General features: G+C 49.8%; 1 protein-coding gene across 1 annotated transcript in view; it reads left to right on the forward strand.

The window, feature by feature from the left end:
• The window catches only part of LOC132574388 (lipoma-preferred partner homolog), a 159,829-nt gene that overhangs the window by 75,253 nt on the left and 61,227 nt on the right, over positions 1–23,349 (forward strand). The window contains exon 2 of the mRNA XM_060242751.1: positions 1,405–1,620. Within this exon, the coding sequence (XP_060098734.1) occupies positions 1,428–1,620 (193 nt within the window). The 5' untranslated portion in view covers positions 1,405–1,427. The remainder of the gene's footprint in view (positions 1–1,404; positions 1,621–23,349) is intronic.

Here is a 23,349-nt window from a genome sequence, read left to right on the forward strand (position 1 = left end):
ATCACTATACCGCACTGTCTCTCATTAGTAGTCTACACAGATGAAGTTTTGGCTCAGTCCTCTGCATCAGACATACTCTTTCTCAGTTTGCAATAGTTTTCCCCCTCTCATTGCTTCAGAATGGAAAAGACAAGGAAGTTAAAGAAACCATGAGCTCTAGAAAACTGCAGAGACGTTCTTGCTTGGATTACAATTAGAAAAATTTCCAAAGGAAGACAGGACTTTAATATGGTACTTGCTGTCAGCTGCTAGGACATTGTATGCGCAGCTATGGAAACAAGAAAAAATACCAGAGAAATGGGACTGGACTATGAAAGTTTTATCGTGGAGTGAGATGGACAAACTAACTAGAACGCTAAGAGACTATGCTTTAGATACATTCAAAAAAAGGAGTGGAAGAAATTTAAAGGATATATGGAGAAAGAGGGGAATGTAAAAAAGACATTGGACAATTTTTTAGCATTAATGAGGGAAAAATATATATATATATATTGAACTTTGATCAGTTAGTAGTACTTTTAGTATTGAACTTAAATCTATAACTTCGGGGAAGTCAACATTGGAGGGAGGGGGGATTGAAATACCATATGGGTTAGTGCTGAAAATTTATAATTAAGATTTGTAACCGTATGTTATCAATAAATTGTTAAAACACTAAGAAACCATGAGCTCTTCTTGCGGAGACACCACAAATGTGTATTCACTGGGCTGGATTGTGTGGACTTCTTCCCTCTGCTGACACAAGAGGGTTCAGATTTATTAGCATAAGGCTTCTCGGGCCAGAGGGAATGAACACCAGTCGTGGAACAAACATCCCTTGGTACCTGCGGATCTTTTCAGAAAGCAGGCCAGAACCGTTGCAAGGTTATAACTGGCTTCCCTCATTTCAGTGAAAGGATGACAAGGACCAGTTGACATCCTGGCTTTCCTTTGTCAATATGTGGCTGTGTTTTGCCTCAAAGGATCTCCTTGTTCCCAAGAGGTGTGAGGAGGGAGGTATTCTGCTCAGTTCTCCTTCCCGAGGCACCCATTTTGGGTTCGATTTCACCTCTTGCGGCAGCCATTTTGGGGTGGCGCTCACGACGTCCTCTCAAAATTCCAAAAGTGCCTAGAGCCCCCCCCCCCCCCAAAAAAAGACAGGGACCTTTGAATTAATCTATTCAAATATTTACATTTCACATGCACACCAAAAAAGTGGAGTGTGTTGTGTGGTTGGGCCTTCTAAATATTGGGACGGCATAATTTGAAATTTCATTGAGACAAATACATTTCGTGAAGAGGAAATCTTTTTGGGGAGCTTCCCTCCCTTTGTGCGACTTTCCACCTCGGTATTCTCCTTCCTCTGTTTGTGTTTTTCCTGTGTCTCAGCATCCTTTCATGACAACACCCCCCTCTCTTTTACAGATCTCTCTTCATAGACCTGCGTGATGGCTCACCCATCATGGCTGCCCCCCAAGAACTCCAGCGAACCAGTCGGTCACGTGACTGCCCGGATGGAGACCACCCACGCCTTCGGGACTCCCAGCATCTCCGTGTCTACTCAGCAGACGCCCAAGAAGTTTGCTCCGGTAGTGGCCCCCAAACCCAAGTACAATCCTTACAGACAGGCCGAAGGGGATGGTAAGAGACCACGGTTCAACTATCTGTGTTGTTTGAGGAGAGGGTGTTTGTGTGACTCTGTCTTTGCTTCTGAGAAAAAACCTAAAACAAAACCATTCTTTTTTCCCCTCATGGTAAAGCCTGCTTTGGAGCAGGTAAAGTGTGTTTGCAAAATCTTCTCGCTTCATTTCATTTTTCCCATCTGCTCCTAGCGGTGAGGAAGGGAAGAAGAGATGCATGACCAGGAGTGGCCAAACTTGCTTTACAGAAGAGCCACACAGAATAAACATCAGATGTTTGAGAGCTGCAAGAGATGAATGTCGGAGGCAGGGAGGGAGGGAGGGAGGGAGGAAGGAAGGAAGGAAGGAAGGAAGGAAGGAAGGAAGGAAGGAAGGAAGGAAGGAAGGAAGGAAGGAAGGAAGGAAGGAAGGAAGGAAGGAAGGAAAACTTTCTCCAGTAGAACACGGCACTTGATCCCGAAAGATTCTACAAACCCTAATGATGTTACCAGCCGTGAAAACCTGAAATCTTTGATAAGGTTGATTTCCTTTAGGACTGCCTGACTGGATCTTCTTGCAGTCCAAGGGACTCTCAAAAGTCTTCTCCAGGGAGTGTTCCCTTCTTATTTGGTGGCCAAAGTATTGGAGCTTCAGCTTCAGCATCTGACCTTCCAGGGAACAGTCTGGGTTGATTTCCCTTAGGACTGACTGATTGGATCTTCTTGCAGTCCAAGGGACTCTCAAGAGTCTTCTCCAGCACCAAAATCTTATACCCAGAATTGAACTTTGCTTGTTTTAAAGATGCCACCAGACACAAACTTCTAAGAGTTACAGTTTGCCACTTGCCATTTTTAACGACAATTTCTAGCTGGGTGTTGCACACTTGCAGAGACTTGGCAAATGTTCCTAAGTGTGAAGCTGGATTGTGAACTGCACAGTCATGTTTTCTCTCTTGGGAAAGGAGAAAAAAAAAAGGAGCGAACAGTTGCTCACAAGAGAAGGGAAAGGGAGAGGGAGGAGGACTGAGAAGTTTGCAAGACTCTGGATTTGTAGCCCCATCTGTTTCCATTTTTACAACAGAGATTGGTGTGTTTCTTCTGATTTCATGCTGTTTTAGCAATAACATGTATCACCCCTCCCAGCCTGTTTTTCACATGGACCATTTTCCATTAACATATGATGCAAAATTTAGCTGGAGAAGCAAGAAGGGAAGCTGTTAAAACATCCTGCCAATGAGTTCCTCTGGAGGGCCAATAACAGGCCAGAGAGGCCAAGGCCTTCCCCTGAGAAGAACATCAGAAGGGCCCTGCTGGATCAGACCAGTGAGCGTCCATCTAGTCCATCATCCTGCCTCACACAGGGGCAAACCAGTTCCTCTGGAGGGACAACAACAGGGCAGAGAGGCTGAGGCCTTCATAGGAACATCAGATGAGCCCTGCTGGATCAGACCAGTTGAGGGTCCATCTAGTCCAGCATCCTGTCTCACACAGGGGCCAACCAGTTCTTCTGGAGGGCCAACAACAAGGCAGAGATGCTGAGGCCTTCATAAGAACATCAGAAGAGCCCTACTGGATCAGAACAGGAAGGGTCCATCTAGTCCATCATCCTGTCTCACAAAGTGGTCAACCAGTTCCTCTGGAGAACCAACAACAGGGCAGAGAGGCCAAGGTCTTCATAAGAATATCACAGGAGAAGGAGAAGAAGAATTGCAGATTTATATGCCGCCCTTCTCTCTGAATCAGAGACTCAGAGTGGCTTACAATCTCCTTTATCTTCTCCCCCCCCCCACAACACACACCCGGTGAGGTGGGTGGGGCTGAGAGGGCTCTCACAGCAGCTGTCCTTTCAAGGACAACGTCTCCCAGAGCTATGGCTAACTCAAGGCCATTCCAGCAGGTGCAAGTGGAGGACTGGGGAATCAAACCCGGTTCTCCCAGATAAGAGTCCACACACTTAACCACTACACCAAATTGTCACTACACCAAAGAGCTCTGCTGGATCAAACTAGGGATGTATCTAGTCCAGCATCTCACCTCACACAGTGGCCAACAAGTTTATCTGGAGGGCCAACAACAGGGCAGAGGGGCTGAGGTCTTCATAAGAACACCAGAGGTGCCCTGCTGGATCAGAACAGTGAGCGTCCATCTAGTTCAGCATCCTGTCTCACACAGTTGCCAACCACTGGGCATAACAGCTGAGGCCTTCATAAGAACATTGGAAGAACCCTGCTGGATCACACCAGTGGTCCATCTAATTTAGCATCCTATCTTACAGCATGGCTGACCAGTTCTTCTAGAGGTGCAGCAAACATGACAGGCCAAGTTCTTCCCCTGGGGTTGCCTTTGGCACTGGGATTCAGAGGTTGACCGCCTCTGAATGTGGAGGTCACCATGGTTCATAGCTGCTGACTGAACTCTCCTGCATGAATCTGCCAGCCAAGAACATAAGAACATAAGAGAAGCCCTGTTGGATCAGGCCAGTGGCCCCTCCAGTCCAACACTCTGTGTCACATAAGAACATAAGAGAAGCCCTGTTGGATCAGGCCAGTGGCCCCTCCAGTCCAACACTCTGTGTCACATAAGAACATAAGAGAAGCCATGTTGGATCAGGCCAATGGCCCATCCAGTCCAACACTCTGTGTCACATAAGAACAGAAGAGAAGCCATGTTGGATCAGGCCAGCGGCCCATTATGTCCAACACTCTGTGTCACATAAGAGAAGCCATGTTGGATCAGGCCAGTGGCCCATCCAGTCCAACACTCTGTGTCACATAAGAACATATGAGAAGCCATGTTGGATCAGGCCAATGGCCCATTATGTCCAACACTCTGTGTCACATAAGAGAAGCCTTGTTGGATCAGGCCAGTGGCCCATCCAGTCCAACACTCTGTGTCACATAAGAACATATGAGAAGCCATGTTGGATCAGGCTAGTGGCCCATCCAGTCGAACACTCTGTGTCACATAAGAACATAAGAGAAGCCATGTTGGATCAGGCCAATGGCCCATCCAGTCCAACACTCTGTGTCACAGAAGAACATAAGAGAAGCCATGTTGGATCAGGCCAGTGGCCCATCAAGTCCAACACGCTGTGTCACAGAAGAACATAAGAGAAGCCATGTTGGATCAGGCCAGTGGCCCATCCAGTCCATCACTCTGTGTCACAGAAGAACATAAGAGAAGCCATGTTGGATCAGGCCAATGGCCCATCCAGTCCAACACTCTGTGTCACAGAAGAACATAAGAGAAGCCATGTTGGATCAGGCCAGTGGCCCATCAAGTCCAACACGCTGTGTCACAGAAGAACATAAGAGAAGCCATGTTGGATCAGGCCAGTGGCCCATCCAGTCCATCACTCTGTGTCACAGAAGAACATAAGAGAAGCCATGTTGGATCAGGCCAATGGCCCATCCAGTCCAACACTCTGTGTCACAGAAGAACATAAGAGAAGCCATGTTGGATCAGGCCAGTGTCCCATCCAGTCCATCACTCTGTGTCACATAAGATCCCCTCCTGTTTTCTCAACGTTATCACCCGCCTTACTCAATACATGTGCTGTCACTTCCCATACCTTGCTTGCCGTGGCCTAATAGCATCTCTCCTCTAGTGTGCTGACCCAGCCACCCTGGTGACTAGCACAGAAGAGGTATGTGCCGGTGTTTATTTTATTTTTTTTTCAAATTTATATCCCACCCTCCACTGGAGGGCTCAGGGCGGCTACCAATAGCAGATTAACCATATAAAACATTAAAAACAGATGACACAATAAAATCAACCAATACAGTTTACAGTCATTTAAGACCAAGATGTGCGTTTCTAATTGCTCTGAACGTGGTGGCTAAAAAGGAAATGCAATTTTGGGCTGTATCAACAGAAATCTGGTATCCAGATCACGAGATGTGATGGTATCGCTTTACTCTGCTCTGGTAAGACCTCACCTGGAGTATTGTGTTCAGTTTTGGGCACCACATTTTAAGAAGGATATAGACAAGCTGGAAGGGGTCCAGAGGAGGGCGACGAAGATGGTGAGGGGTCTGGAGACCAAGTCCTGTGAGGAAAGGTTGAAGGCACTGGGGATGTTTAGCCTGAAGAGGAGGTGGCTGAGAGGTGATAGGATCACCATCTTAATGTATTAGAAGGGCTGTCCTATAGAGGAGGGTGTGGAATTGTTTTCTGTGGCCTTGGAAGGTAGGACCAGAATCAATGGGTTGAAATTAAATCAAAAGAGTTTCCGGCTCAACATTAGGAAGAACTTCCTGACGGTTAGAGCGGTTCCTCAGTGGAACAGGCTTCCTCGGGAGGTGGTGGGCTCTCCTTCCTTGGAGGTTTTTCAACAGAGGCTAGAGGGCCATCTGACAGCAATGAAGATCCTGTGAATTTAGGGGGAAGTGTTTGTGAGTTTCCTGCATTATACAGGGGGTTGCACTAGATGACCCTAGAAGTCCCTTCTAACGCTATGATTCTATGATCTTGCTTCACTTATGGTGGTTCAGTGAGATTATTGGTGCTGTGGGGTAATAGCTGCCTCCCTTCAGCCTCTAGAGACAAGTTTAAATAGCTCGGTTTTACAGGCCCTGCGGAACTGCGGCAGGTCCCACTGGGCTCTGCTGTTTTCAGGTAAGGCATTCCACAGAGCTGGAGGTATTTCTGAGAACGCTCTGTCTCTGGTGGTAGACAGAGTGTCTTTCGGAACGGGGATCTTGAGGCGATGTTGGGACCCCAAAGAAAGTGCTTTCTGGGGCACATATGGGGAGAGGCGGTCCCGAAGGTAGACAGGTCCAAGTTTCTTTTTGGTTTCTTTGGAATCGTTTAGCTTTTTGCGATCTTCACTGCTCTGCTCTGTCGCCCTCCTCTCATGTGAGCGGAACTGCTTTGGCAAAGAGAACGGAGTCATTCTCTGCGCTCCATTTTGCAGGCACTCTGGGAAAAATAAAGCTCTCGCACTTTTAATAGCACAGTGAATTTTGGGCTCTCCCCCCACCCCCCACCCCCTGTGGCGGTTTTGCCACCCGCTGAGTCGACTGTTGAAGACAGAAGGCCAATCAGGAAGGTTGGAGGTCGCTCATTAGGGTTTGGTGGACTTGGAAGTCTGACTCCATGTTGGCGTTTGGGAGCTTTGGTTGATTTCTGCTTATGGACATCTGTTCCGACGATGGCGCGGTGGAAAGCCAAGGACGCTGGCAACGCTGGCAAGGAATGACAGAATGCCAGATCTCTGCCCACTGATGGGAGGAGGAGGAGAAGGAAGAAGAAGACAGATTTATACCCCGCCCTTCTCTCTGAATTAGTCTCAGAGCAGCTCACAATCTCCTTTATCTTCTTCCCCCCACAACAGATATCCTGTGAGGTGGGTGGGGCTGAGAGAGCTCTCCCAGAAGCTGCCCTTTCAAGGACAACTCCTACGAGAGCTATGGCTGACCCAAGGCCATTCCGGCAGCTGCAAGTGGAGGAGTGGGGAATCCAACCTGGTTCTCCCAGATAAGAGAGCTCTGGCTGACCCAAGGCCATTCCAGCAGCTGCAAGTGGAGGAGTGGGGAATCAAACCCAGTTCTCCCAGATAAGAGTCCATGCACTTAACTACACCAAACTGGCTCTACAGAAGAACTGCAGGGGGCACTCTTACATTGAACCCACATCTCCAGTGGTGGAGAGCCAGTTTGGTGTAGTAGTTAAGTATACGAACTCTTATCTGGGAGACCCGGGTTTGATTCCCCACTCCTCCACTTGCAGCTGCTGGAATGGCCTTGGGTCAGCCATGGCTCTCTCTCTCCCTGATGGATGTTAAACAGGCTATTTGTGGGTTAGGCACTTCAGTATGCCCTGTAATGAAGACTGAAGCAGATGGGGGGTGGGGAGGCTTGTTCTTGTTGGATGTGGGGCAAAGGGTCCCCAAATAGCTACACCTACTGTAGTCCTGTAGGCTGTGATCGTATCATTTTACTCTTGTCTGGTGAGACCTCACCTGGAGTCTTGTGTTCAGTTTTGGGCAGCACATCTTAAGAAGGATATAGATAAGCTGGAACGGGTCCAGAGGAGAGCAACGAAGATGGTGAGGGGTCCGGAGACCAAGTCCAATTAAGAAAGGTTGAAGGAGTTGGGCATGTTTAGCCTGGAGAGGAGGCGTCTGACAGGTGATAGGATCACCATCTTCAAGTACTTGAAGGGCTGTCATCTAGAGGATGGTGTGGAATTGTTTTCTGTGGCCCCAGAGGGTAGGACCAGAACCAGTGGGTTAAAATTAAATCAGAAGAGTTTCCAGCTCAATATTAGGAAGAACTTCCTGACGGTTAGAGAGGTTCCTCAGTGGAACAGGCTTCCTCCTTGGGAGATGGTGGGCTCTCCTTCCTGTTCCTCAGTGGAACAGGCTTCCTCCTTGGGAGGTGGTGGGCTCTCCTTCCTTGGAGTTTTTTCAACAGAGGCTAGATGACCATCTGAGAGCAATGTGGATGCTGTGAATGTAAGAGGAGGTGTTTGTGAATTTCTTGTGTCATGCAGAGGGTTGGGCTAGATGACCACAGGAGACCCTTCCAACTCCACGATTCTTTCCTGTTGCCTGCTATGTGTTTTTAGAAAGCGGGCGGGGCTTTCCCTAGCAGGGCTTCTGATTGGCTGTGTAGCGCCTGTTACCGCAGTTCTGGGATCTTCACTGCGTGACTGAAGAGAAGCCGTGTGCATAAAGATATTTTTCAACAATATGTTAATTGAAAAAGGCATCCCGTTATGCAGAACTTCTGCCTGAAACGGTGAAGAGTTGCTGTTAGAGTTATGGATAGCCTTGCTTGCTAACAGTTTGTGGTTGGCTCCATCTCCTTCAACTTCAAAATGGCTGCCAAAGGCAGTAGAGGCAACCGCACAATGTTAGGAAGTGAAGTTATGCATCACTGTAATCGTACCTCAACAAACGACGAAGAGTTACTATTAGAGTTATGGATAGCCTTGCTTGCTGACATCTTGTGGTTGGCTCCATCTCCTTCAACCCCAAAATGGCTGCCGCAGGAGACAGAGCCAACCCCAAAATGGCTGCCGCGGGCAGTAGAGGCAACCACACAATGTTAGGAAGTGAAGTTATGCATCACGGTGATCGTACCACGACCAGATTTCAAGGAGAAACTCTGCCTAACAGGATGCCTTTAAAATGAAGATTAAATATATGTATTTAACCTTCAGTGGCCTGTAAGAAGCCCGGCTGGCCTAAGCCGCACTGGGGCTCACCTACTGTCTAAAAACACTTGGTTTATGGTTGCCAATCCCCCGCTGGGGGCAGGGGATCCCCCGGTTTGGAGCCCCCTCCCCCACTTTTGAGTCATCAGAAAGCGGGGGAGGGAGGAAATCTCTGCTGGGCACTCCATTATTCCCTACGGAGAACGATTCCCATAGGGTATAATGGAAAATTGATCCACGGGTATCTGGGGCTCTGGAAAGGGGGCTGTTTTTTGAGGGAGGGGCACCAAATTTTCAGCATAGCATCTGATGACTCTCCTCAAAATGCTCTCAAAGTTTCAAAAGGATTGGACCGGGGGGATCCGATTCTGTGAGCCCCCGAAGGAGATGACCCTCTCCTTCATTATATCCAATGGAGGGAAGGCATTGAAAAGGTGCCTGGTCCCTTTAAACGTGATGGCCAGAACTCCCTTTGGCATTCAATTATGCTTGTCACAACTTTGCTTCTGGCTCCAGCCCCAAAGTCTCCTGGCTCCACCCCCCAAATTCCCCAGATATTTCTTGAATTGGACTTGGCAATCCTAACTTTGTTGATATCATGGTGTCCACATGTGCCATGGTTTGGGCAGATAGAGTTCTGTGTCATAAAAACTCCAGAAATCTTAAACTAGGTTAGGAAACCTAGTCCATCAGTGGCTATTAGCCACAGTGTGTGTGTATATATAAATTTTTTTGCCACTGTGTGTCACAGAGTGTTGGACTGGATGGGCCACTGGCCTGATCCAACATGGCTTCTCTTATGTTCTTGTGTGACACAGAGTGTTGGACTGGATGGGCCATTGGCCTGATCCAACATGGCTTCTCTTATGTTCTTATGTTCTGAGAGAAAACACTGCTTCTCTGGGTTAAGTCTTCCCCACAGCCATGGTTGTAATACAGTTTATTCCTTGACACCGAATCCTTTCCTTTTCCCCTACAGGGAAATCAAGTTCTCTTTTTGTTAAACCCTGGGGTCTTCCATGTCCTATATGAGCAGACAAGGTTATGATGGGTTAATTATGAGGGCAGTGCAGAGGGCAGGAACCGTCTCCACAGCTTCCCAGAAGCACGTGTCCTCCGCGGCTAACAACCAGTGGATTTACGAAGCACACGACGCTAATGGGACACGGTCACGATCAAATCTTCGCCGTCTCGCATTCTTTGAGTATGCCCGGTGACGAGGCAGAGCCGCGTGGGCGTCAGTCCCGCGATATTCGCAAATGAACCCGCTCCCAACTAGAGCACCGTGGCGTTTTATTAAGCGTGGGCCGTTCCCGCCAAAATAGAAAAGGCCTCAGGGCTGTTAACGCTCACCGACACGCCTATAATTATAGCAGAGAAGTAACAAGGTCTGCTCAAGCGGCGCCGATCGAACGTCACCCAGCGGTGCTGGAAGGGTGGATTGTTATCACAAAACGCACCGACTTGACGGCGGTGGGAGGAAATGTCCCATTACTAGAAAAAAAGTAGCGGTGACCAGCCGGCTATTTCTACGTAGCGTCCCTCCTCAATATTAATCATTAATATTAATCGATAAAATGAGTCCCCAGCTTGCTGGGGGTAAAGTGGAAATGACTGGGGAACGTAATGGCAAACCACCCTGTAAGAAAAAGCCTGCCAAGAAAATATTGTGATGCCATGTCACCCCATGGGTTGGTAACTACTGGGTGCTTGCACAGGGGACTACCTAGATACGAAGGTGCACAGCCACAAAGGGCTTTATATGTGATAGCGAAGAAGAAGAAGAAATTGGATTTATATCCCATCCTCCATTCCAAACCTCAGAGAATGGGTTTTTTTAAGCAGAGCCTGATAGCTATATTTTGTTCAACTATAGTCACAGATCTTTAAAAAGGTAAAGGTAGTCCCCTGTGCAAGCACCAGTCGTCACCCCAGAGTTAGAAAGGTCTCGTGCTTGCACAGGGGACTACCTTTTCCTTTGGTAAGAGCCCCGTGCCACAGAGTGTTAAAGCTGCAGTACTGCAGTCCTAAACTCTACTCACGACCTGAGTTCGATCCCCAGCGGAAGCTGGGTTACCGGGTAGCTGGCTCGAGGTTGACTCAGCCTTCCATCCTTCCGAGGTGGGTAAAAGGAGTCCCCAGCTTGCTGGAGGGAAAGCGTAGAGGACTGGGGAAGGCAATGGCAAACCACCCCATAAAAAAGTCTGCTGTGAAAACGTCGCGAAAGCAACGTCACCCCAGAGTCGGAAGCGACTGGTGCTTGCACGGGGGACCTTTCCTTTCAGCTCCTGGCCCTTGCCACGCGAAGATACTGCATAGGAGAGCCAGTTTGGTGTAGTGGTTAAGTGTGCGGACTCTTATCTGGGAGAACCGGGTTTGATTCCCCACTCCTCCACTTGCACCTGCTGGAATGGCCTTGGGTCAGCCATAGCTCTGGCAGAAGTTGTCCTTGAAAGGGCAGCTGCTGTGAGAGCCCTCTCCAGCCCCACCCACCTCACAGGGTGTTTGTTGTGGGGGAGGAAGGGAAAGGAGATTGTGAGCTGCTCTGAGACTCTTCGGAGTGGAGGGCGGGATATAAGTCCAATATCTTCATCTACCTCACAGGGTGTCTGTTGTGGGGGAGGAAGGGAAAGGAGATTGTGAGCCGCTCTGAGACTCTTCGGAGTGGAGGGCGGGATATAAGTCCAATATCTTCATCTACCTCACAGGGTGTCTGTTGTGGGGGAGGAAGGGAAAGGAGATTGTGAGCCACTCTGAGACTCTTCGGAGTGGAGGGCGGGATATAAATCCAATATCTTCTTCTTCTTCTTCTGCATTTAATGTTTCCACCGCAAACTGTTGCTTAGTGATTCATCTGTGCAGTGTCGTGTTCGTGTAGCACAGGGGACTGGGCAGGGGGGGAAAGAAAAGAATATCAAAGGAGAGTGGGAAGGAAGAATGAAAAAAGCCTGGCGTGCTCGATAATGGAACAAAATCATGAGTTTCAACAGCAATTGCCAGAAGCAGAACGTCTCTCATTAGCTATATTAAACCTGTTTTGCAAAAAGATAAAGGTTACTCTGTCTATATTTACTTGTGGTGTTTGTGCTTAACGAAGGTGCAGCAAAGGAAAAAGGGAAAAAAATGCTTTTAACGGCAAAGAAGCAGACGCTCCATGTAAGCTTCGGAGGCGCGCCGAAGCCGCCTATTTTCCCTTTTCTCTGTCTCCCACTTTTCAAATGAAATTGGATCAGCCTAGGGTTCTGTTGTGAATACTCTGGGCTGGTGACAAGAGATTTTGAAACCCAAGGTATAAAATGAAAGCACAACTGGTCAAAACCAAAAGAAGGGTGGTATTCACCGTGCTTTGCAAACGTTGCAGTTCCCTCCTCTGAATGCATGAAATCCAGTGCTTTCCTTATTCTGATGGCTGGGGAGACCTGCAACTCTATTTGAAAATCCCCATTTTCATTTACAAAGTGAACACAGTTTGGTGTAGTGGTGAAGTGTATGGACTCTTCTCTGGGAGAATCGGGTTTGATTCCCCATCCCTTCACATGCAACTGCTGGAATGGCCTTGGGTCACCCATAGCTCTCGCAGAGCTGTCCTTGAAAGGGCAGTTTCTGGGAGAGCTCTCTCAGCCCTACCTATCTCACAGGGTGTCTGTTGTTTGGGAGGAAGATAAAGGAGTGGAGGGCAGGATATAAATCCAATATCTTCTTCTGCTTCTTCAGTTTGATGTAGTGGTTAAGTGTATGGACTCTTCTCCAGGAGAACTGGATTTGATTCCCCATCGCTTCACATGTAACTGCTGGAATGGCCTTGGGTCACCCATAGCTCTCGCATAGCTGTCCTTGATAGGGCAGCTTCCGGGAGAGCTCTCTCAGCCCTACCTATCTCACAGGGTGTCTGTTGTTTGGGAGAAAGATAAAGGAGATTATGAGCTGCTCTGGGACTTTGAGATCTGGAGTGAAGGGCAGGATATAAATCAATATCTTCTTTTTCTTCAGTTTGGTGTTGCAGTTAATTGTATGGACTCTTCTCTGGGAGAACCGGATTTGATTCCCCATCCCTTCACATGCAACTGCTGGAATGCCTTGGGTCGTCCATAGCTCTGGCAGAGCTATCCTTGAAAGAGCAGCTTCCGGGAGAGCTCTCTCAGCCCTACCTATCTCACAGGGTGTCTGTTGTTTGGGAGGAAGATAAAGGAGTGGAGGGCAGGATATAAATCCAATATCTTCTTCTGCTTCTTCAGTTTGATGTAGTGGTTAAGTGTATGGACTCTTCTCCAGGAGAACTGGATTTGATTCCCCATCGCTTCACATGTAACTGCTGGAATGGCCTTGGGTTGGCCATAGCTCTCGCAGAGCTGTCCTTGAAAGGGCAGCTTCCGGGAGAGCTCTCTCAGCCCTACCTATCTCACAGGGTGTCTGTTGTTTGGGAGGAAGATAAAGGAGATTATGAGCTGCTCTGGGACTCTGAGATCTGGAGTGGAGGGCAGGATATAAATCCAATATCTTCTTTTTCTTCAGTTTGGTGTTGCAGTTAATTGTATGGACTCTTCTCCGGGAGAACCGGATTTGATTCCCCACTCCTTCACATGCAACTGCTGGAATGGCCTCGGGTCGGCCATAGCTCTCGCAGAGCTGTCCTTGAAATGGCAGCTTCCGGGAGAGCTCTCTCAGCCCCACCTACCTCACAGCGTGCCTGTTGTGGGGGGAAGAAGATAAAGGAGATTATGAGCTGCTCAGGGACTCGGAGACCCGTAGTGGAGGGCAGGATATAAATCCAATATCTTCTCCTTCTTCTTCTTCCTGGTGGTCTTAAAAACAGAAGGCCTTCTCCTTCCTGCCTACCTTAGGGACCGCCTCTCCCCATATGTTCCCCAGAGAGCACTGAGATCTAGCTCTCAAAACCTTTTAAAAATCCCTGGGCCAAGAGAGGCTAGACTGAAGACAACCAGGGAGCAAGCTTTTTCAGCAATGGCCCCTCGATGGTGGAATCAACTTCCAGAGATGGTACGAGCCCTGCGGGACCCGAATCAATTCCGCAGGGCTTGCAAAACCATTCTCTTTCAGCTTGCTTTTAAGACAGAACCTGACTAAACTGACTTATAGCCACCTAGCCATCTTATATACGATTGTGATCTATAGCACCTCAACTAATTTTAATTCCATAATAGCGGTTTTATTTATTTTAACCAACCTATGTAACTGAATTGTATTTTAAATTTGCCTGTCTAGATTGTGTTTTATTCAAATCATGGTATTCCATGTCTGTGAGCCGCCCTGAGCCCGCCTTTGGTGGGGGAGGGCGGGATATAAAAATAAATTTACTTTACTTTACTTTACTTTACTTTTTCTTCTCCTCTTCCTCCTCCTCTGCTTGCACATTGTCAGTTGTTGTCCATGGGAATGGAGAGACATGCCAGGTGATACTGCTGCAGTGTAATCGGGGACCCCGTGACAGGGGTGACTTAAGACCATGCATTTTGTATGGGTAGGGTTGCCAAGTCTTGTAGGGGTAGGGTTGCCAGGAGACTTTGGAGGTGGAGCCAGGAGACAGTAGGGGTGGAGCCGAGATCAAGGCTGTGACAAGCATCATTGAACTCCAAAGGGAGTTCTGGCCCTCACATTTAAAGGGACGGCACACCTTTTCAAGGCCTTCCTTCCATAGGAAATCATGAAGGATAGCGGCACCTTCTTTGGGGGCTTATAGAATTGGACCCCCTGGTCCAATCCTTTTGAAACTTGGGGGATATTTTGGGGAGAGGCACTAGATGCTGTACTGAAAATTTGGTGCCTCTACCTCAAAAAACAGCCCCCCCCCCAGAGCCCCAGATATCCGCGGATCAATTCTCCATGAATTTCTATGGGAATAAATCTCCATAGGGAATAATAGAGTTCCCAGAAGACATTTCCCCCCCTCCCCCCCGCTTTCTGACGACCCTGAAGCGGGGGGAGGGCCTCCAAACCGGGGGATCCCCTGCCCCCACCTGGGGATTGGCAACCCTATGTAGGGGGAGGATATGAGACAGAAGTTTTTGGTGGGAACTGTGATTTCCGCGACTCTCCCTTATCGAGCACTGTCTGTTTCGAGCCTCAGACTAGCTCAGACGAAAAACGGAGATGCGTTCAAGGCCTCTTTTTAACCTCTCTCCGCTGCAATTGTGAGACGTTTAACACACACACACACACACACTTGTGCCTAACAAAGAGACCTCCATAAAAGCAGCTCTCGGCTGGCTCCAGCAGTGGAGAGTCCAATGCAATTCATCACCGGGTAACGAGGCCCGTGCTCCCGTCTGAGCCATGCTGGCGAAGCTATCTTCAGATCGCCTCTGCTGTTCACACTTATCAGGGCAAAAAGAGAAAGCCAAGTAATGATGTGTTCCTTAGCAACCAACCCCTGGAGGAAGAAAGAAGGGGAGAGGGATAAAAAGAAGGAAGAGAACGACTCATCCGAAGCAGACTCTCTTGTGGGCAGTGTGGAAAGACAACGTTTTCCCAATCTCTGCCAGTTTGGTGTAGTGGCGAAGTGTGTGGACCCTCCTCTGGGAGAACCGGGTTTGATTCCTCACTCCTCCACTTGCATCTGCTGGAATGGCCTTGGGTCAGCCATTAGCTCTGGCAGAGGTTGTCCTTGAAAGGGCAGCTGCTGGGAGAGCCCTCTCAGCCCCATCCACCTCACAGGGTGCCTGTTGTGGGGGAGGAAGATAAAGGAGATTGTAGGCTGCTCTGAGGCTCTGTCCTAGAAAGGGCAGCTTCTGGGAGAGCTCTCTCAGCCCCACTCACCTCACAGGGTGCCTGTTGTGGGGGAGGAAGATAAAGGAGATTGTAGGCTGCTCTGAGACGCTGTCCTAGAAAGGGCAGCTTCTGGGAGAGCTCTCTCAGCCCCTCCTACCTCACAGGGTGTCTGTTGTTGGGGGAGAAGATAGAAGAGATTGTAAACCGCTCTGAGTCTCTGATTCAGGGAGAATTGCGGGGTATAAATCTGCAGTTCTTCTTCTTCTAGGGTTGCCAATCCCCAGGTGGGGACAGGGCATCTCCCAGTTTGGAGGCCCTCCCCTCGCTTCAGGATAGTCAGAAAACGGGGTGGGGGAATGTCTGCTGGGCACTCCATTATTCCCTATGGAGACCAATTCCCATAGGGTATAATAGATAATTGATCCAAAGGTATCTTGAGGTCTTGTGGGGCTGGGTTTTTTTTATGCAGAGGCACCTAATTTGCAGCATAGCATCCAGTGCCTCTCCCCAAAACACCCTCCAAGTTTCAAAAGAGTTGGACCAGGGGGTCCAATTCTTTGAGCCCCGAAAGAAGGTGCCCCTATCCTTCATTATTTCCAGTGGAGGGAAGGCATTGAATAGATGTGAGGTCCCTTTCAGTGTGGGAAGGCCAGAACTCCCTTTGGAGTTCAGTTGTGCTTGTCACACCCTTGCTCCTGGCTCTGCCCCCAATGTCTCCTGGCTCCATCCTCAAAGTCTCCTGGCTCCACCCTCAAAGTCTCCTGGCTCCACCCTCAAAGTCTCCTGGCTCCGCCCCCAATGTCTCCTGGCTCCACCCTCAAAGTCTCCTAGCTCCACCCTCAAAGTCTCCTGGCTCCACCCCAATGTCTCCTGGCTCCACCCTCAAAGTCTCCTGGCTCCATCCTCAAAGTCTTCTGGCTCTACCCTCAAAGTCTCCTGGCTCCACCCCAATGTCTCCTGGCTCCACCCTCAAAGTCTCTTGGCTCCACCCTGAAAGTCTCCTGGCTCCACCCTCAAAGTCTCTTGGCTCCACCCTCAAAGTCTCTTGGCTCCACCCTCAAAGTCTCTTGGCTCCACCCTCAAAGTCTCCTGGCTCCACCCTCAAAGTCTCTTGGCTCCACCCTCAAAGTCTCTTGGCTCCACCCTCAAAGTCTTCTGGCTCTACCCTCAAAGTCTCCTGGCTCCACCCTCAAAGTCTCTTGGCTCCACCCTGAAAGTCTCCTGGCTCCACCCTCAAAGTCTTCTGGCTCCACCCTCAAAGTCTCTTGGCTCCGCCCCCAATGTCTCCTGGCTCCATCCTCAAAGTCTCCTGGCTCCACCCTCAAAGTCTCCTGGCTCTGCCCCCAATGTCTCCTGGCTCCACCCTCAAAGTCTCCTAGCTCCACCCTCAAAGTCTCCTGGCTCCACCCCAATGTCTCCTGGCTCCACCCTCAAAGTCTCCTGGCTCCATCCTCAAAGTCTCCTGGCTCCACCCTCAAAGTCTTCTGGCTCTACCCTCAAAGTCTCCTGGCTCCACCCCAATGTCTCCTGGCTCCACCCTCAAAGTCTCCTGGCTCCATCCTCAAAGTCTCCTGGCTCCATCCTCAAAGTCTCCTGGCTCCACCCTCAAAGTCTCCTGGCTCCACCCTCAAAGTCTCTTGGCTCCGCCCCCAATGTCTCCTGGCTCCACCCTCAAAGTCTCCTGGCTCCACCCTCAAAGTCCCCAGATATTTCTTGAATCGGGCTTGGCAACCTTTACTGGGAAGGATAATCTTCTTTGGTGTGAATGTGTTAAGTGTTGTCAGGTCGTTTCTGGTGACCCTAGGAAGGAAATGTCCTGGTCTTGTCAGGTCTTGAGATCTGAGGGCCACTGTAGCTTCCTTGATGGAGCCCGTCCTTCTCGTGTCGGCCCTCCTTCCTCCTTTCCTGCCGCCTTCCGCTTCTCCTAGCGCGATGGGCTTTTGCTGCGACTCTCGTTTTCTCCGAAGGGGGCCAAACGATGATGTAGAAAGGAGCAACAACCCAGTAGCACCGTCAAGGCTAACAGAGGGCGTAGTTAGGATATGAGCTTTCTGGAGGCACTCCACGCTTCTTCGGATACGGCTGGAATGATGCATGTCCAAAGTACAATGGCCTCAAAGTGATAGCATCTAGGGCAGGGGTGGGGAACCTCCGTCCCGAGGGCCGTATACGGCCCTTGAGGTCACTTGGTGTGGCCCTTGGGGATTGCCGGGCCGAACCGAGCCATGTGGCAGCCTCCCTGGGGCCTGGCTGGCCAGCGAGGATCGTGGGGCCCAGCCATACTGTACAGCAGCCTCCCCAGGGCCAGGCAGGGATCACAGGGCCCAGATGTACTGTGCGGCAGCTTCCCTGGGGCTTGGCCGGCCGGCCAGAATTGCTGCAGGGCCTGGGAAAGTTGTGGTCACCGTTCAGTTTGCACTTGATTATCCGAGATGGTGTGGCTTAATACGCTAATATTAGGGGACGTGGTCTAATATGCTACTGAGTTCCTGCTGGGCTTTTTCTACAAAAAAGCCCTGGAGCTATGCATTTGCCTAGGGCGGCGGGCCAGGTGTGTGTGTGTATCTGTGCGTCAGATTAGGCTCTCCCCTTCAAACAGAAAAACAATTATTTGCATTAACTTTGCTGACCTGAATCGTTCTCCCTCGGCGGAGCACTGTTTTTTAAGTTGATAATTTTTTATGGCCCGCAAATGATGTTGTAGATATCCATATGGCCCTTGGCAGAAAAAAAAAGGTTCCCCACCCCTGATCTAAGGGAAGTTCCAACTTCTGTGAACTTAAGGCAGATCATGAGAAGGAGGGCAGGAAGGGTTGCATCAGGGCTTAGAGCTTGTGGCCCTTTCTTACACGCCCAGGGAAATGCCGATTGGCACTTTGGGGTCAGTCAGCAATTTTGCTCCAGGCCAGTTTGACCAGGGATCCTGCATTGCGCAGGGGGTTGGACTAGATGACCCCGGAGGTACCTTCCAACTCTATGATTCTAGGTTATTGACTTCTGGGCATGGAGCAGGGGGTCATGTGTGTGTGTGTGTATGGGGGGGAGGTATTTCTGATGTTCTTGCATTGTGAAGGGGGTTGGACTAGATGACCTTGGAGGTCCCTTCCAACTCAATGATTATTGACTTCTTCTGGGCATGGAGCAGGGGGTCATGTGTGTGTGTGTGTATGGGGGGGAGGTATTTGTGATGTTCCTGCATTGTGAAGGGGGTTGGACTAGATGACCTTGGAGGTCCCTTCCAACTCTATGATTCTAGGTTATTGACTTCTTCTGGGAATGGAGCAGGGGGTCATGTGTGTGTGTGTGTGTGTGTGTGTATGGGGGGGAGGTATTTGTGATGTTCCTGCATTGTGAAGGGGGTTGGACGAGATGACCTTGGAGGTCTCTTCCAACTCTATGATTCTGTGTTGGACCAAAGGCCTCATTCGGTACAAGGCAGCTTCCATGTGTTCCATAATGGAGGGAAGGGTCGGGAAACCAGAGCCTTTTCGGTCGCAGGAACCAGTGTTCGCTCTTAGCTGTGGAGTCTCGTGAGCAAAAATTCTGTTTTGTGAGGTACTGGAATAAAGCTGTGAGCTACTGGCCATAAAATTGTGAGCTGCTGCATAAACTACTTTGCTTTGGAGCCATTTTTCCGGCGCTAAGACAAAAATGTGTGGCAGGAACACTGGCAGGAACTCCTTTCCCTATTAGGCCACACACCCCCTGATGTAACCAACCCTCCAAGAGCTTACAGGGTTCTTATTGCAGAGCCTACTGTAAGCTCCAGGAGGATTGGCTACATCGGGGGGGTGTGGCCTAATAGGGAAAGGAGGTCCTGCTACAAGAAAAGCCCTGCAGGAAACGTTATGGCTGCAGAGGACTAACTGATACCCGTGGCTTTCACGTGTGTTGCAGCCCTGAGCTGAGGTCACAGGTCTTCATATCGCCTATACGTGATGTTACCTTCTACTGAATTAGCCCTTGGCCCGTCAAGGTCAGTACTGTCTTCTCAAACTGACCGTGGCTTTCCAGGGTCTCAGATGGAGGTCTTTCCCATCACCTATTTCCTAATCTTTAAAAAAAAAAACAAAAAAAAAACTGGAGATGCCAGGGATTGAACCTGAGACCTTCTGCATGCCAAGCAGAGGCTCTACCGCTGAGCCACAGCCCTCCCCGACATGAACACATAGAATCATAGAGTTGGAAGGGACCTCCGGGGTCATCTAGTCCAACCCCCTGCGCAATGCAGGAAACCCACAAATACCTCCCCCTAAATTCATTGCTGTCAGATGGCCATCTAGCCTCTGTTGAAAAACCTCCAAGGAAGGAGAGCCCACCACCTCCCGAGGAAGCCTGTTCCACTGAGGAACCACTCTAACGGTCAGGAAGTTCTTCCTAATGTTGAGCTGGAAACTCTTCTGATTTAATTTCAACCCACTGGTTCTTGTCCTACCTTCCGGGGCCACAGAAAACAATTCCACCCCATCCTCTATAGGACAGCCCTTCAAGTACTTGAAGATGGTGATCATCTCACCTCTCAGCTGCCTCCTCTCCAGGCTAAACATCCCCAGCTCCTTCAGCCTTTCCTCATAGGACTTGTTCTCCGGACCCCTCACCATCTTCGTCACCCACATGAAGCTGCCTTCTACTGAATCAGGCCACTGGTCCATCAAGGTCAGCAATGTCTGCTCAGACTGACAGGGGCTCTCCAGGCCGGGGTGGCCAAACTTGTTTAATGTAAGAACCACACAGAATAAACATCAGATGTTTGAGAGCCACCGGATGGATGGATGGATGGATGGATGGATGGATGGATGGATGGATGGATGGATGGATGGATGGATGGGTGGATGGGTGGATGGGTGGGTGGATGGATGGATGGATGGATGGATGGATGGATGGATGGATGGATGGATGGATGGATTGGTGGGTGGGTGGGTGCGTGGATGGATGGATGGATGGATGGATGGATGGATGAGGGAGGGAGGGAGGGAGAGAAGGAAGGAGAAGAGTCTCAAAATGGCTCACAATCTCCTTTATCTTTTCCCCCCACAACAGACACCCTGTGAGGTGGGTGGGGCTGAGAGAGCTCTCCCAGAAGCTGCCCTTTCAAGGACAACTCTGCGAGAGCTATGGCTGACCCAAGGCCATTCCAGCAGGTACAAATGGAGGAGTGGGAAATCAAACCCGGTTCTCCCAGATAAGAGTCCACGCATTTAACCACTACACCAAACTGGCTGGAAGGAAGGAAGCAAAAAGATGGGACGGTAGAGGTAGAAAGAAAACTACTTTTTTAAACTTTAAATGCATTCTCCAAGTTGATCGAGAGCAATATTGTCTACTCGGATTGGCTCTCCCGGGTCGCAGACCGAGAAAGTTCTTGCACACCGCTATTGCTTGGCCCATTTAACAGAAGTTGCCGAGGATTGAACCTGGGACCGTCTACATACAAAACAGATGCAGTACCGTCGAACCACAGTCCCTCCCCTAATTTTCCTTCCGTGTGTTGGTGTCGACATCTCTGGTGTGATCTGTCCCCTCCCTTAGGTGATCAAGGCACAACAGCATTTCAAGGAACATTAAAAGGTGCCTTTTAGACTTGTGTGGTGAGAATTAGGGTGACGAATTTAAATGTTAAAATTGGGCCAGTCTGTTCACCTGATGCCAAATCTCCTTCCTCTCCCCACTTTCTAGAATACAACTTTCGGGGGCCGCAACGTGGGCAGGTGTGAGGAGCAAGGTGAAAATTTAGAATCCTAAACCCTTGCTGTTGACATAACACTCCACCCACAATTGCTTCAGCCTGCTGAGTTGTGGCAACGTTACAGCTCATGTGTTTTGCACATTTGGCAGTTGTGACTTTGGAGTACGTCTAACAGTCCGTGTTAGAACGAGGTCAAGCCAAATGCCTCGCTTGAGCACCCATCTTTTTATCATGAAACAGAGTTTTGGGCTGGGCCAGCTTTTTCACCCTACGTGACCTTAAGGGGAGGGACGGTGGCTCAGTGGTGGAGCATCTGCGTGGTAAGCAGTAGGTCCCAGGTTCAATCCCCGGAATCTCAAACTCAAAAGGGTCCAGGCAAATAGGTGTGAAAAACCTCAGCTTGAGACCCTGGAGAGCCGCTGCCAGTCTGAGTAGACAAGACTGACTTTGATGGACCAAGGGTCTGATTGAGTAGAAGGCAGCTTCCTATGTTCATATATATGGGGAGGGACGGCGGCTCAGCGGTAGAGCATCTGCGTGGTAAGCAGAAGGTCCCAGGTTCAATCCCCGGCATCTCCAACTCAAAAGGGTCCAGGCAAATAGGTGTGAAAAACCTCAGCTTGAGACCCTGGAGAGCCGCTGCCAGTCTGAGTAGACAAGACTGACTTTGATGGACCAAGGGTCTGAGTCAGTAGAAGGCAGCTTCATATGTTCATGTTCATACATGTAGACCCCATGATTCTTAGCAGAACTTATTGTGTGGGTCCAAGAGGATCCTTTCCCCAAAAGTTGGTTGGATCCTGGCCCAGGGTAGCCCAGTCTTGTCAGGTATCTGAAGCTAAGCAGGGTCAGCTCTGGTTAGTGCTTGGATGGGAGACCACCAGGGAAGTCCAAGGTTGTTATGCAGAGCCTGACAATGGCAAGCCACTTCTGTTTGTCTCTTGCCACATGGGTGGCCTCTGCTAGCCCAATCTTGTCAGGTATCTGAAGCTAAGCAGGGTCAGCCCTAGTTAACACTTGGATAGGAGACCACCGGGGAAGTCCAGGGTGGTTACGCAGAGGTAGGCAATGGCCAACCACCTCTGTGGGTCTGTTGCCTTGACCTGGATGGCCCAGGCTAGACTGATCTCATCTGATCTCAGAAGATAAGCAGACTCAGCCATGGTTAGTCCTTGGATGGGAGACACACCAAGGAAGTCCAGGGTTGCTACGCAGAGGCAGGCGATGGCCAACCACCTCTGTGGGTCTGTTGCCTTGACCTGGATGGCCCAGGCTAGACTGATCTCATCTGATCTCAGAAGATAAGCAGACTCAGCCATGGTTAGTCCTTGGATGAGAGACACACCAAGGAAGTCCAGGGTTGCTATGCAGAGGCAGGCAATGGCCAACCACCTCTGAACGTCTCTTGCCTTGACCTGGATGGCCCAGGCTAGCCTGATCTCATCAGATCTCAGAAGCTAAGCAGGGTCAGCTCTGGTTAGTGCTTGGATGGGAGACCACCAGGGAAGTCCAAGGTTGTTATGCAGAGGCAGTCAAGGGCAAATCACCTCTGCTTGCCTCTTGCCACATGGGTGGCCTCTGCTAGCCCAGTCTTGTCAGGTATCTGAAGCTAAGCAGGGTCAGCTCTGGTTAATAGTTGAATGGGAGACCACCAGGGAAGTCCAAGGTTGCTACGCAGAGGCAGACAATGGCGAACCACCTCTGTTTGTCTCTTGCCTTGCCATGGATGGCCTATACTAGCCCAATCTTGTCAGATATATGAAGTTAAGCAGGGTCAGCTCTGGTTAATATAAGGATGGGAGACCACCAGAGAAGTCCGAGGTTGTTATGCAGAGGCAGTCAATGGCAAACCACCTCTGCTTGTCTCTTGCCTTGACATGGATGGCCTCTGCTAGCCCAATCTTGTCAGATATATGAAGTTAAGCAGGGTCATATGTATGGGAGTCCACCAGGGAAGTCCAGGGTTACTATGCCAAGGCAGGCAACGGGAAACCGCCTCTGCTTGTCTCTTGCCTTGGCATGGATGGCTTGTGCTAGCCCAGTCTTGTCAGGTATCTGAAGCTAAGCGGGGTCAGCTCTGGTTAGTGCTTGAATGGGAGACCACCAGGGAAGTCCAGGGTTGCTACGCAGAGGCAGACAGGGCCAGCCCTAGACTGTCTGGCACCCGAGACAAGGCTGA

Source organism: Heteronotia binoei, chromosome 6 (assembly GCF_032191835.1).
Source record: "Heteronotia binoei isolate CCM8104 ecotype False Entrance Well chromosome 6, APGP_CSIRO_Hbin_v1, whole genome shotgun sequence".
NCBI lineage: Eukaryota > Metazoa > Chordata > Lepidosauria > Squamata > Gekkonidae > Heteronotia > Heteronotia binoei.